Source organism: Nasonia vitripennis, chromosome 2, assembly GCF_009193385.2.
Source record: "Nasonia vitripennis strain AsymCx chromosome 2, Nvit_psr_1.1, whole genome shotgun sequence".
Taxonomy (NCBI): domain Eukaryota; kingdom Metazoa; phylum Arthropoda; class Insecta; order Hymenoptera; family Pteromalidae; genus Nasonia; species Nasonia vitripennis.
The window spans coordinates 16,577,645-16,590,412 of NC_045758.1; the positions used below are offsets into that span (position 1 = coordinate 16,577,645).

A 12,768-nucleotide genomic window follows, 5' to 3' on the forward strand; every position below is an offset into this window, starting at 1 on the left:
GCGAATCTCGTTTGCAGACTTTGATGACGGGTTAAAGAGGAAGGAAGATTACGTGTACTCTGAAGGGTACTGTGCATAGTTTTCCAAGGTAATGAAAAGGGGGTTTGCGCTGTTAAATTCGATATGCGCTCTGATATTCATGCCTTGATTATGTTACTGACTGGCTGTAGAAATTTTGATAAATAAATTCGAGAATTCGGAGCTAATAGAAATAGCCGTGCGCATATAACGCAAGAGCATGATCCGAAGAGCGAGGAAACGAAAGGGGCGACTCTTGTGCAACTGACTTGGCAATCAAGAATGCGTATATAAAGGGATTCAGCCGTATAAAGCAGTAAAGTCGTTGCGTCGCGAGTTGGAGCTTTCGAGTCCCGGTCGAATACTAATTAACTCATTAGTGAGCACTTATGCTAAATCGACTTATCGAAGCCCAGAAACGCCTTTTAGCGTTTCTTTGGAGCGAGAAGTCAGAGACTACTAATCACATAAGATGCTTTTAATTCGAGATTCCTCAAAAACCAAATATTCCATTCACGAAATTAGGAGATGCATTCTGTTTTTGTTGTTCACCATCTATACCATGAAATTAATAGGCGCCGATGCGCAAACCTCGACACAATAATGGTTCATCGCAAAGAACGCCCGAATTCCCACAGGGAGAAATCTTTATGAATCCAATTTATACGCGGGGCTCTTACGGAATCGGTTATTGAATTTTTCTGCAGCGGGAAAGACAATGCGACCGCGTAACAAAATACCGATATAATTGGACAGATACGTGAAACTCTCGGCTCGGAAAGTCTTATATTGGAAAAGAAATCGCGCTGGAGACTTTTATTTAATACAATATCCCGAGAGTTCGGCATCGACTAAACCTGTCGTCCTTGAAGCGATTTATTACAAGGCACCCGAGCCATAAACTTCGCGAGCAGACTTATCATCAGCCGTCGGTCGTTCGAAGGAAACAAACTAATAAACCGCGAGAATTTAAATTAGAAACCGCATTAAAAGAGAAGGGGGGGGGGAATGACCGATGCAGCGTCGATTCCTTTTCTGCTCGTAAACTCGAGTCAGAAGAGATGCGCCAGTGAACAAGTCAGCCGCGACGAACGGAATCAATTATCGTTTTATAGCTCGCAGAAAGATACACGCGTTTTACGAGCGCGCCACGTTACACACGCGGAAGCATAACAACGCTGGAAAGGGGGGTAACCGCTGAATTCATCCGATGCATCGGCTTTAATCGCGCGCAGTCTATGTCGAAGATCTTGGGAGCGTAAAAGGAACGTAAAACTGGCGCGCGGCTTTCTCTCTCTCTCTCTCTCTCTCTCTCTATTCCTCTGTGCCGAGTGCAACGCTTTCCGCATGGAGAGAGATACCGAGAGGCCTGTCGTGATCGCATAATTAAATGAGGCGGGCGCGCAGCCCGTCGATGCACAGAGAGCGAGAAAGTCAAGAGGGTGGAATAGAAAAGCCGGCGGGGAGCGCGTAATGGCCGTGAGAGAGAGAGAGAGAGAGAGAGAGAGAGAGAGAGAGAGAGAGAGAGAAGATTGATTGGACCGGATCGATTGAATGAATTATTGCTTTATGGTTTGCTTTTTTCCAGCGCGGGAGAGGATGCACTAGATGCAGTGTACAGTGCGTTCGAGCAGATGGGGCTGAACGTGTATATAGCAATTTTTTCCGCTGAATCGCTCGTTTAAGATATTCAGGTCAGCGCAGGCGTATCTTTGTTTAGTTCTTTATTTGCAAACGATATGAAGCTTGAATATCGAAGCCCTTTATATCGCTCTCCTTTTTCAGCCTGCATTGATCTGTGAAATATACGGAACTTTGAAAAAGTACTTTACAACCCCTCGACTTTTTTCTTCTCTGCAGTTTTTTTCTCCGTAAACAGGCTTTACCATTATTAATTTCGATTCATTTCCCTTTGTAGCACGCGAGACGGTGAACGTTTTGTAACGCGGCAAGCACTTTAAGGGTAGGATAATGACCGCGATTGGCATTACGACGAGCACTTAAGACTGAAAATAATACATAATGACAGTACGGCGTATGATTAAACTTACGGGCACGAATAAAACTCTCGTAGTGTCACGGACGAGCTCTAGGATCTCGCGTGGCATCTCCGGTGACCGCCGCTGGCGATGCTTAGAGCGCATCGTCAGTAGGGAACGCCGCTGCCGAGAGTTCGCACGCTGCAGAGGTGCAGCGTATGCACCTTTGCACGCGCGATCGCTCGCCGTCGAGCGGTCGCATCGACGGCGGAGCGGGCAGATCACCGGCGACTACGACCCAGTGCGGAGCTCTCATTCTATGCAGAATAAAGAGCATTACCACCACTTAGTCTTCCTCTTCTCGCCAACCCTCTGCTCTCAGGGAGAGCCCACCATCCATCCATCCGTCACAGTAGCATTTTCCACACAGCTCTTTTTACAATACGAGGATTGATGCATAACCGTGGTAATTTAATTAAGAGGTACAAAAGAATCATATTGGTGCACGCACGAATAAGCAGCAGCCGCAGATCAGAAAGCTGGTGAAAAAAGGCACAAACATTGTAAATCTAGGAAAAGCGACCTTCGCAAATTGCGGATATGCGCCTCGATAAAAACGCAACAGAGCGCTTCTCGCTACTTCCACGAGCGACTCGCGCGCAAAAAACAATCTCGGCTGGGAAATTCAATGTGAAATCACGCAGCTCACAGTGGCGCGGCGCAGAAAACAGCCCCCGCCGGAGCAGTAGCACACGCCAGGGAAATTGGGTCGTCGCGTGATCGCTGTTGCCCTTTCTCGCAGCGGTGTCACTGACTGGTACTCGCGCGAATGCGCGCGGTTCGATGTGTGTACACGTTGCTGCAAGGCATATTTATGCGGACGTAAAATCCGAAGGATGGCCTCGAAACTAATTGCGCCTTAGCGAGGTCGAGATAAGCGCGTTTAGGGATAAGCTATTTTCACGAGTACGCTACTTATCAAACTAGATCGATGATTTTGCATTCGGGTGTTCCTTCGCAACGCTGACCTGGCGTGAATTCTTAATTTTCAATTTCGAAAAATAAATAGACAGCACGCATACGAAATTTAATTAATTAACTCCTACGCTTGCAGCGGAACGAAATATTTCAGAATGCAATTAAGCTAATACACAAATGCTTTCGCGTACACGAGCTGCAGCAGCAGCAGCGGCGTAGAAATTTCGCTCGTCTCCATAAAGAGAGAAACGTACTTCATAATGGTATTCGGCCACACACAGACGGCTCGCGCGGAAGCTCGGTATTTTCTCTGCGCGTAAGCGAGTTAGGTGGGCCGGAGACGCGCTAGCAAGCCTTCTGTGTGTATGTGTTTCCTCTCTCAGCTCGGCTAGCTGCTGTCGCGGTCGAGGCGCGTGCATCGCTTGTAATTACACTGGATTTACTGGCGCGACGATTCTGAGGGAGGCCCCTTCCTCACGCGGCCTAGTTGTATTATTCGCTTCTGCTGCTGTTGTTGTTTTTTCATTCGCGGTCGGCTGCTGTTGCTGCCGCTGTTCCTTCGCGATGTACGAGTGAATCGTGCGGTTTTCGAAACCTGGCGCGTTATACTATACTGCGGGGAACTGCTATTGAAGATCGTAAACTCGAAGAAGACACTTTTCTGTGAGTGTGTGTATTCTTTTCTATACGAAGCTCACGCGTAATAAAGCCTGTTATTCTTCCGAGAAAAAAAAGTGATCTACGTAAGTTAATAAAGGTACAATGGGCCCGAGCACAGCCTCGCAGATGAAAAATTTTCAATAAATACGTCGAAAGTCTTTGTGTATCATCGGAAATAGCTCTAAAACGTTTAGACCTTTTCTGCACTTTATGGGATATAATACTTTCTGCTGAGACGGCTTCATTATGTCTATTACCTTGGCAGGACTCCCAACTATATTCCGACGCGGCAGCTGCTCGCCGATAGAAAAATCTAATTTGTTACCACGTTCCGAACTTCCCCGGATAAATCGATGAATACGATGTTTACGATAAATTCTGGAAATATTCTTCTGCAAAAGATAAAAAGAATAAATATGTTATCCCGCTTTATACGCAATTCTGAAACTGTTGTTCCAAAACGTTAGTTTTGGAATAAACAGCAGAAAGCGCACAAGTGTATTGGATATAGTTGCGAAACACGAATCAGTAGCGAATAGTATGGCCGGACCAGCAATAGGGGCTCTATGCAAAGATAGACTGAACGCTTTAAATTATAGTTTTTAACATGGATATAGGATAGCGTTTAAAAAAAAGAGGGTTCCAAGCAACTCAGCGGGTAAATATCGACGTATTATCCATTCAATTGATTAATTCAAAGTAATATGAAGCCAATTATTAATATAACTTACTATACATAACTCATGGGTGAAAGTTTTGGCTGTGTTCTATGGAGTTACTCACCTGAAACAAAAAAGAAGAAAACTATTAATGCATTGGAACAAGGAACATTTGAAATAAATAAACAACGTATACCGCGGTCGACAAATCCCAAAAATACAATCCCTGCACAAAAGAAATTTCAACAAAGATATCGAACATACAAGACGATAACGAGCCGCAGCAGCCAGCACTCGGGAATAAAAGTCAATCTTCGGTCGGGCGTCATAAGCCGGAGGGGCATTAAAACGGCCTTTACGCTCTAACAAGGCTTTCGGAGCTCGACGTCACGTAGCCCTCGGCGATTTCCACGTGTTATAATGACGTCTCGCGAAGATACGCACCCGCCCCCTGCCTCACAAGCGATTTAGCCGCACTTTTAGCGTGGCCGCCCACCCCAAGCAGCGTTGTCGCTCTAAACTTTTTTCATAAAGTTCGACGGAGCGTCGATTACGGGTCGGAGGGAGATAAAATCGGCTCCGATGCGATAAACTGCGATTTTAACGAATTGCTCGGAACGAGAGCTAAGCCGTACGACGGAAGCCACGGCGATTCCCCGGGGATGCGTTGTTTGTGGTGTTATCTTGCGAGAATGATTGTCGAAAGTTTTTTTTGTTCATCGCTTCTGGCTGTTCGGTCTTGCGGTATCTGGATTTCGTGAGTAATTGTTGCATATTGTTCAACGAACCGGTATTGCAAATAATTATCATTGCGTGATTGCATTTGCGGAGAACTTCGCGATCCATCAGCAACAAACTGATGCAGAGAGCTGAGAAAAAAAAACAACGCATTAATAACTGCTTCCTTTCACGCTAATTTTTTCCCAACGAGCAACGTAAGAATGAAGGGAACCAACCATTTTTATCGCGCGTTGCGCCGATGAGGCAAACACAAAGACTTAGTTAAACAAAGTATCCCCGCGGCATTATGAGCCAGTGAATCGAAATTCGCACCAACCAGTCAGAACGCATCGGATCAGCTCACGGGTGAGCGAAAGCTCAGGGACGCAGGAGCAATAATGTTTTATTAGCAGCGACGCCAAATTGACGTCAGCTCGTCGCAGATCTCGTTCAAGGTTTTCCCACCTCTGCTGCAGCACAATACACGACCGAACTTTAATGGAAGCCTATACAAGCGTGTGAGATACACGACAACGAGTGCTCCTGAGCTGAAAGAGTGCGCTATCTCCCCATCTTGCCAGAAAAGAAACAAGGATTTATCGCCGCAGTGCCTTGAATTAACGAGAGGTCTTTTTTTCTTCCCGCGCGCTGCAACACACACACATTCCTTTATTGTCGGAGAAATCGCGATTCGCTACCAGCTTTCTGGCGGCGATTCCCCTTTTTACAACGCGTCGGCTCTAAATCACAAGCGTTATCGAAGGCGGAGGCCGTGTTTTGTGATTACGCGGACAAGCTCGCGCGCAAATTCGAAATCGCCAGGCGGCCGAATGATTTAAGAGATTTTCGGCTGGCTAATTTCGCGTAATGGCCGGCCCCGTGGGGGAACGTTACTCCGGTGACGGCTTAAAAGGCTTTCTCGGCTGATTGCGTTTTTCTTGTTTCCGGGCCGAGAAAGAGCGCGGGAGGAAACGAGTGTTCTGACAGATTGAGGCGCTGCAGTTCTATTAGCTCCAAGCGGAGGCAAATTGAGATTTAAAACTGCTACACCCCAGCAACCGGCTGCAATCGCGATACCAGAAATTTCATCTCGCACGACGATAAAACACACGCAGGTTTTTATTATCGATCCAATCCTCGTATAAAAATAATCCAGCAGCATTGAGCTACTTGCTAAAAATAGCGCAAAAACCTTGAATACATTCCGCGGATATAAATCTCTCTCCGCAGCTCTGGCGGCCTATAAGAAAGGCACTCGAAATGATATTACAGTAAGCGGCGGCGGCACGAGGGCGTGAGAAATGAGCAAACTCTCGACTAGTCGGAAACAGAGGCAGCGAATAATTTATGCCCTTATACCGAGCGAATTAAATCGCACCGCAAGCCTCGAGTGTTGCTGCTGCTGCCTTCTCCCCGCCTCCCTCATTAAAAACTCATCGAGCGCGGAGAACTCGCGAGTGAGGGAGAGAGCGCGCAGACCTTCGATGCGGATGTGTATTCGCGGGTATTTGCGCATTTACGCACTCGCGTGTACGCGCGCCCACTTGTCTATACTCTGCACTCTCTCGAGAGCCAGCGTATACACACGAGCGAGTTTTCCGATTCTTAAGGAAGTTTGGAGCCGCAGCGCGAGGTGAGACGCGTATACCAGTATATAGCACGATTTTCAGTGGCTAGTTTAACTAGTTGTTCGGAAGTTAATCGGAATAATATATATTTTAGTTGATCATGGGTTTTTCAGTAAAAACGAGATAAAATATCCCGTAAGGTGCAATCGTAAATGTATATATACAACGGGGCATGACTGTATTTTAATAATCAATTATGCGTGCGTCTGTTTGTATTTGCGTTTATGTTTGCGTATGGTTACATGTTATCAGAGCATCGGTGTGTGTACGTTTGTATTATACGAGAACAGTATGTACATGACGCACCTACACTATAGACTTTATACTGCAAACAATCTACCAAAACGTGCGTTACAACGGAAGTTTGTCGCATCCGTCCCCTATCGAGTAGCCAACAGCCTCACATTGTTAAAGAAGAGAAGTAAACAATTTACCATCTAAAACAATCGGTAAAAGAATCGCTAGGGGAATCGCGGCTCTCGCACCCCGACTGCGTCCACGATAAACGCAAACGGCCTCATAAATAAGGGATGACTCGATTAGTTTGACGCCGATGCACGCGAGTCTCCCTTTCGTGTCATGTGCTCCGTTCGTTCGTCTTTTTTTTTTTTTTTGCATCCATTCAAAACCCACGCGCCTGCACCAAGATTCGAGCGACAGCCTCGGCAATTCAACGTCAATTTCAATTACGATTGTCGGGGGGTCGGTGGCTCTCGGGCTAGAGCTCCGACCGCTGAATTATGAAGTGGCGCCGCACTAGCGCCGGGGAAATTGTCCTACTTATGCGCGGATGGCTCTCGTTACTTACGCACGCATGCGCGAGCGTTTCTTTGCGCCGCAGCCGCGCGTGTATCGCCCCTCTATCCGCTGTATAATCGTGGAATCGTCAACCACTGCGTTTGGGCTTGAACGTTGAAAAATTTACGGCAATCTCGGTCGGCGCTGTTGAATGATTTAGAAGTATTCGGGCGAGTAGGGGAATGTGCTTCGGCGCTGTTTGTTTTTATTGGCAATTTTATCGAGTTGCGAGACCTGAGAATTGTTTGCCAAGAATTATGCGAAACATTCTCTTCGGCTGTTGAGAGGAGATGCAGAACAAGCGCCGTTGAATTGATAAAAAAAAACTTTGAAGAAACGACATCCTAACATCATAACGACAAGTCTTTAGACTTGTCTCACAGTTCTCGATGCGTGTATAGCTGTTATTATTTATAAGTAGGAAGCGTTTAATCATCAGGCTTCCCCAAACAAGACAAAAAATCGTAAATTCGAAAATTCCCCCCTCTACTGCCCGGCGATCCACTCGATAACGCTGCATCGTTACTCCACAAAAGCTGCCTCGGAAAGCAAGAGAGGGGAAAAAGAAAATATCCGCCGCTGTACACAAATAAAACGCGCGCGCGAGTAGGATACGCTTGACTAATGGACGCATTCAGGTGGGATCAAAGCCGAACAAAGAGCGGGTAAGGAGAGGAGGAGCTGGAGTAGACGGAAAAAGAAAGAGAATAAGAAAAAAGGAGTAGGCGCGGGCGTGCGCGCAAAGGTCGCCCTATGACCATATAACAAATAACGCGACGATGAATCAGCTGCCGCGTGCGCCTTATCCGAGTAGTCTCCTCCGAGTGGGGCGAATTAGGGTCTCGAGCGAGTGAAAAGGTGGAGGAAGAAGAAGAAGAAAGTACGCGGAGGTGTACATTTAAGACTTACATTCTTAAGCCCGAGATCCAAGGACGCTGGCGCTAATCACACCAGAGGCGATATATTTTTGTCGCTGCAGCTCGAGTAACTCGTTTTATAAGCCGGCTACGGAGATAAGTGGAGCGACGACTTTCTTCGTCGTACACAGTGGCTCGTTGAGTGCAGAGTTTTGCAATGTTCGGAACTTGCTGTTTGATTGCTTGTGCTTTGTTGGAGCTGACATACATTATAACGTGGATAGTTGATAATTGTATGCGTCCATTAGATCATTAATTGGATGACTGTTCTCACTCCGCGGAGATGCGACGAAATAATACTCAAACTTTTACACGGGTACACTTTGGTACGTGAATTTATCATCACTTAACTTTTGCGACATCATCGCGAATGCACCTCACGGCAGTTCGACGTGTTTTACTTTTGCATGGACTGTTCGCCAACTACCTAATTGTTCTGAGGCCAAAGTTAAACTTTCCTCGAAGGAAGCGTTTACCACGCTAATTAGGCAATCGATAGTTTTTTTATTCACCAGTAGACGTGCATTGTTAATGAATTTAGTGTCCGATGCTATTAACTGCAAATTAACCATGAAATTATAGGCTAGTACATTTTTTTTTATACAGTAGATAAACTTTTTCCTCCCGTGTGCACTATGACTTTGCACCGCAGAAGCGTCAAAAACAGGCGGGAAGTTTGTTGAAAGTTAATTCTGCCGCTGTTCATAAGATTGTGTAGTTTTAACAATCGCTATAGTATGCATTTTAAATTCTGTTACTCGTCACATTGCCGCGTGATTTTCTTTAATTCGCGGAAATTGAACGGTTTCATCATTTACCGACCCAGATTTATTTTATATCGCTAAATATATTCAAGCATATCTGTTACAATGCCGCTACCCTAAGCGGGTCTTGGGCGTTGTCGTCCAGATCGGACGGGTGGGTGCCTATCACCACTACACAGCGCGTCCTTAGGTTGCGGATAGAGGAACAGCCCCTGAGAAAGAGGTTAGCTGCGAATAAATTGAATAAGCAGCCGCGGACAGCCGATAGGAACAGGCGTGGGTGTGATGAGCCCACACTGTCGAACGCATTCATCTAGAAACACTACGTAAGCAACACAACAACAAAAACACTTCACATTATCTCTTATCTCTCAATCTATCTCTTTCATCACACATTACAAAAATGGGCAAAAATCCTGCTACCGAGGAGGATGCGGGAGCGATGACAACTGCCCCGAAAGGGGATGTGTAGAATGATTCGTCACCTGGTCTTACGCGGTAACGATGCCAGCGAAGGCGCGCTGCCTTGCAGGGGGGCGTTAGGATGCGAGAATGAAACCGTAGTCTGTCTGACGACGAGTTGACACTGTCCTCGTCAAAGTCGGAAAGCTCTCATACTTAGTTCTAGAGAGGTATGGGGGTTATCACCTCTAGAACGGTGGACTCACCTGCGATCGGAACAGGATCCGAAGCGCGCGGGTTTAACATAACATCATGGCTCAAAAAAATCAAATCCGAACCAAAAGGGACTTAAGGGACGGAACTTGGAATGTTCGCAGTCTATACAGAGCAGGTGCGTTTAAAGAACTCGTAAAGGAAGCTGATAGGTACAATCTAGATTTGGTAGCAATACAGGAATCGCGGTGGCCAGATGGCGGAGTACTAGCATCGGGTAACTCCACGTACCTGTATGGGACCGGGAGTGGGGGATCTCTAGGCACCGGATTTCTCGTAAGCAAAAGCATCATACATTCGGTTAAAAGTTTCAAATCCGCCAATGATAGGCTCTCGTACATCATTATCGAAGGTGAATGGTATAGATATGTATTTATTAATGTACACTGTCCTACGGAGGACAAAGAAGAAGAAGCTAAGGATCTCTATTACGAAACTTTAGAGCAGGTAATCGACCAGTTCGCGTCTTACGACACAAGAATAGTATTAGGCGATTTCAATGCTAAAATAGGTAGGAGGAAATGTTTAGGTCTACTATAGGTAAGGAAAGCCTGCACGAAGCCAGCAATGATAACGGTATTAGGGTCATAAATTTCGCGGCGGCAAAAGATCTTATAATCAAAACTATGTGTTTTAAGCACAAGAACATACACAAGGCAACGTGGACATCGCCGGACGGGGCCACACAGAATCAAATTGATCATTTCCTCATTGAAAAAAGACGTCATACTAATGTTCTTGACGTAAGGGCTTACAGAGGGGCAGATAGCGACTCGGTCCACTTCCTAGTAGTAGCCAAATTAAGAGCTAGACTAGTAGCGAATCAAAATAGTAAGCGAGCAAACAAGGTAGAAAGCTTCGATATTGAGAAACTACGAGATAGAACAGAGCGAATTAGGTACCAGATAGAAATTGATAACAGGTTTCAGGCACTTGAAGAAGCAAACACATCGCCGGAGGGGAATGACGAACCGAATAGCTTATGGGGGGACATCGAAAAAACGGTAAAAGAGGCCGTGAACAAAGTACTGGGTAAAAAGAAAAAGCCAAAGAGCAAACCATGGTTTGACGAAGAGTGCGAACTCTGGTTTGAAAGGCGCAAAAAGGCTAAATTAGATAGCTTACAAAATAGAAGCGATAGGACCGTAGAAGAGTATTCTAACGTAAGGAAACAGACGAGCGCGATCTACAGAAATAAGAAGCAGGAGTATCAAAAGAATCTTATTAGGAGAATAGAAACTAACAGTAAGGAAAATAACCCCCGCGAAATGTACAGAGGGATTAACGCCATCAGAAAGGGTTTTAGGAGTAGAGCGCAATTGATGAAGGACGAAAACGGGGACCTCGTAACAAATGACAACGAATTACTGTCGCTGTGGAAAAATTATTTCGATAAATTATTAAACGTGCACGAAAATAGCGAAGAATTAGGGGACGAAATTCACACTGCTGAACCCCACGTGGAGGAACCGAGCTACCAAGAAGTAGAGGCCGCGATTAAAAAACTAAAAAACAACAAAGCCGCGGGAAATGACTCTATACCAGCTGAGTTACTCAAATATGGGGGCGTAGAGCTCACTTTCAAAATCTATAAACTAGTATGTGCCATCTGGAAAAATGAAACAATACCCGAAAATTGGAAGGAATCTATCATTATACCGATTTTTAAAAAGGGGGATAAGACAGACTGCAATAACTATAGGGGTATCTCACTTTTAGCAACGTGCTATAAAGTTCTGTCAAACGTAATACAAGCTAGACTCACTCCATTCGCGGAAGATATAGTAGGAGATTATCAGTGTGGATTTCGGCGCAACAGATCGACGAGCGATCAAATGTTTACCATAAGACAGTTGTTAGAGAAAAAGTGGGAATTTTGCGAAACCATACACCAACTATTTATAGATTTTAAAAAAGCGTACGACTCGATTAAGCGAAGCAAAATGTATCAAATTCTAGTACTTCTCGGTGTACCAAAAAAACTCGTGAGATTAATTCAAATATGTCTGAACGAAAGCACGGGAAAGGTCCGAGTAGGCGGTAATGTATCAGAACCCTTCATGATACGCGATGGTTTAAAACAAGGGGATGGGCTCTCTACGGTGCTGTTCAACTTAACGTTAGAGTATGCCGTTAGAAAAATGCAGGTTAGCCAGCTAGGCGCAACGCTTAATGGAACAACGCAGATACTAGGCTACGCAGATGATTTGGATATACTGGGGGATTGTAGGGAAACGGTAGCAAGAAACGCGGAAATTCTTATAAAAGCGGTGGAGTATACAGGGTTAGAAGTGAGTGAATCAAAAACAAAGTACATGATTGTGGATAAGCTAGGCATCTGCAGAGGGGAGGAAGATCTCAGAGTGGGAATTTTAGTTTTGAAAAGGTTAGCGAATTCAGGTATCTGGGTACGACCATAAATGATAGAAACGAGATTAATGTCGAAGTGCTTGCTTGTACGCCGTGAGTAATTTACTTAAGTCGAGGCTGTTGTCTAAAAACGTTAAAAGAAGAATATACAGGACAATAATACTGCCGGTGGTTCTGTACGGGTGCGAAACGTGGGCTCTCACTAAGCAGGCGGACAACCGTTTTAGGGTATTTGAAAATAAAGTCTTGCGAAAAATATACGGGCCGAAGAAAGATGAGGAAACCGGGGAATGGAGGAGACTACACAATGATGAGTTACACAATCGGTACGCGTCACCAAATATTAACAGAATAATAAAATCGCGCAGATTGGGATGGGCAGGGCACGTAGCGAGAATGGGAGACGACCGTACGGCAGCGCGTGTCATGAAGGGCAGGCCGATGGTAACGCGACCTCTAGGTAGACCTAGACGTAGATGGGAGGACAACGTAAAAGCGGATCTAGTAGAAATAGGACGGGTGGGTGTCGATCGGAGAGGTACATCTTGGGTGGGGTTGACACAAGATAGGGCAGCGTGGAAGGCTTGCGTAGATGAGGCGAT

The 12,768-nt window shown here is 45.6% G+C and overlaps 1 protein-coding gene across 10 annotated transcripts in view; it reads right to left on the reverse strand.

Moving 5' to 3' along the window:
* The window catches only part of LOC100122319 (zwei Ig domain protein zig-8), a 337,476-nt gene that overhangs the window by 143,879 nt on the left and 180,829 nt on the right, over window positions 1–12,768 (reverse strand). The window contains exon 1 of one of the 10 annotated variants that reach the window (XM_016987123.2): window positions 4,367–4,388. The exons of the other annotated variants lie outside the window; for them this stretch is intronic. Within the exon in view, the coding sequence (XP_016842612.1) occupies window positions 4,367–4,373 (7 nt within the window). The 5' untranslated portion in view covers window positions 4,374–4,388. Of the gene's footprint in view, window positions 1–4,366; window positions 4,389–12,768 lie in introns of those variants that run through there. 10 annotated transcript variants of the gene reach the window in all.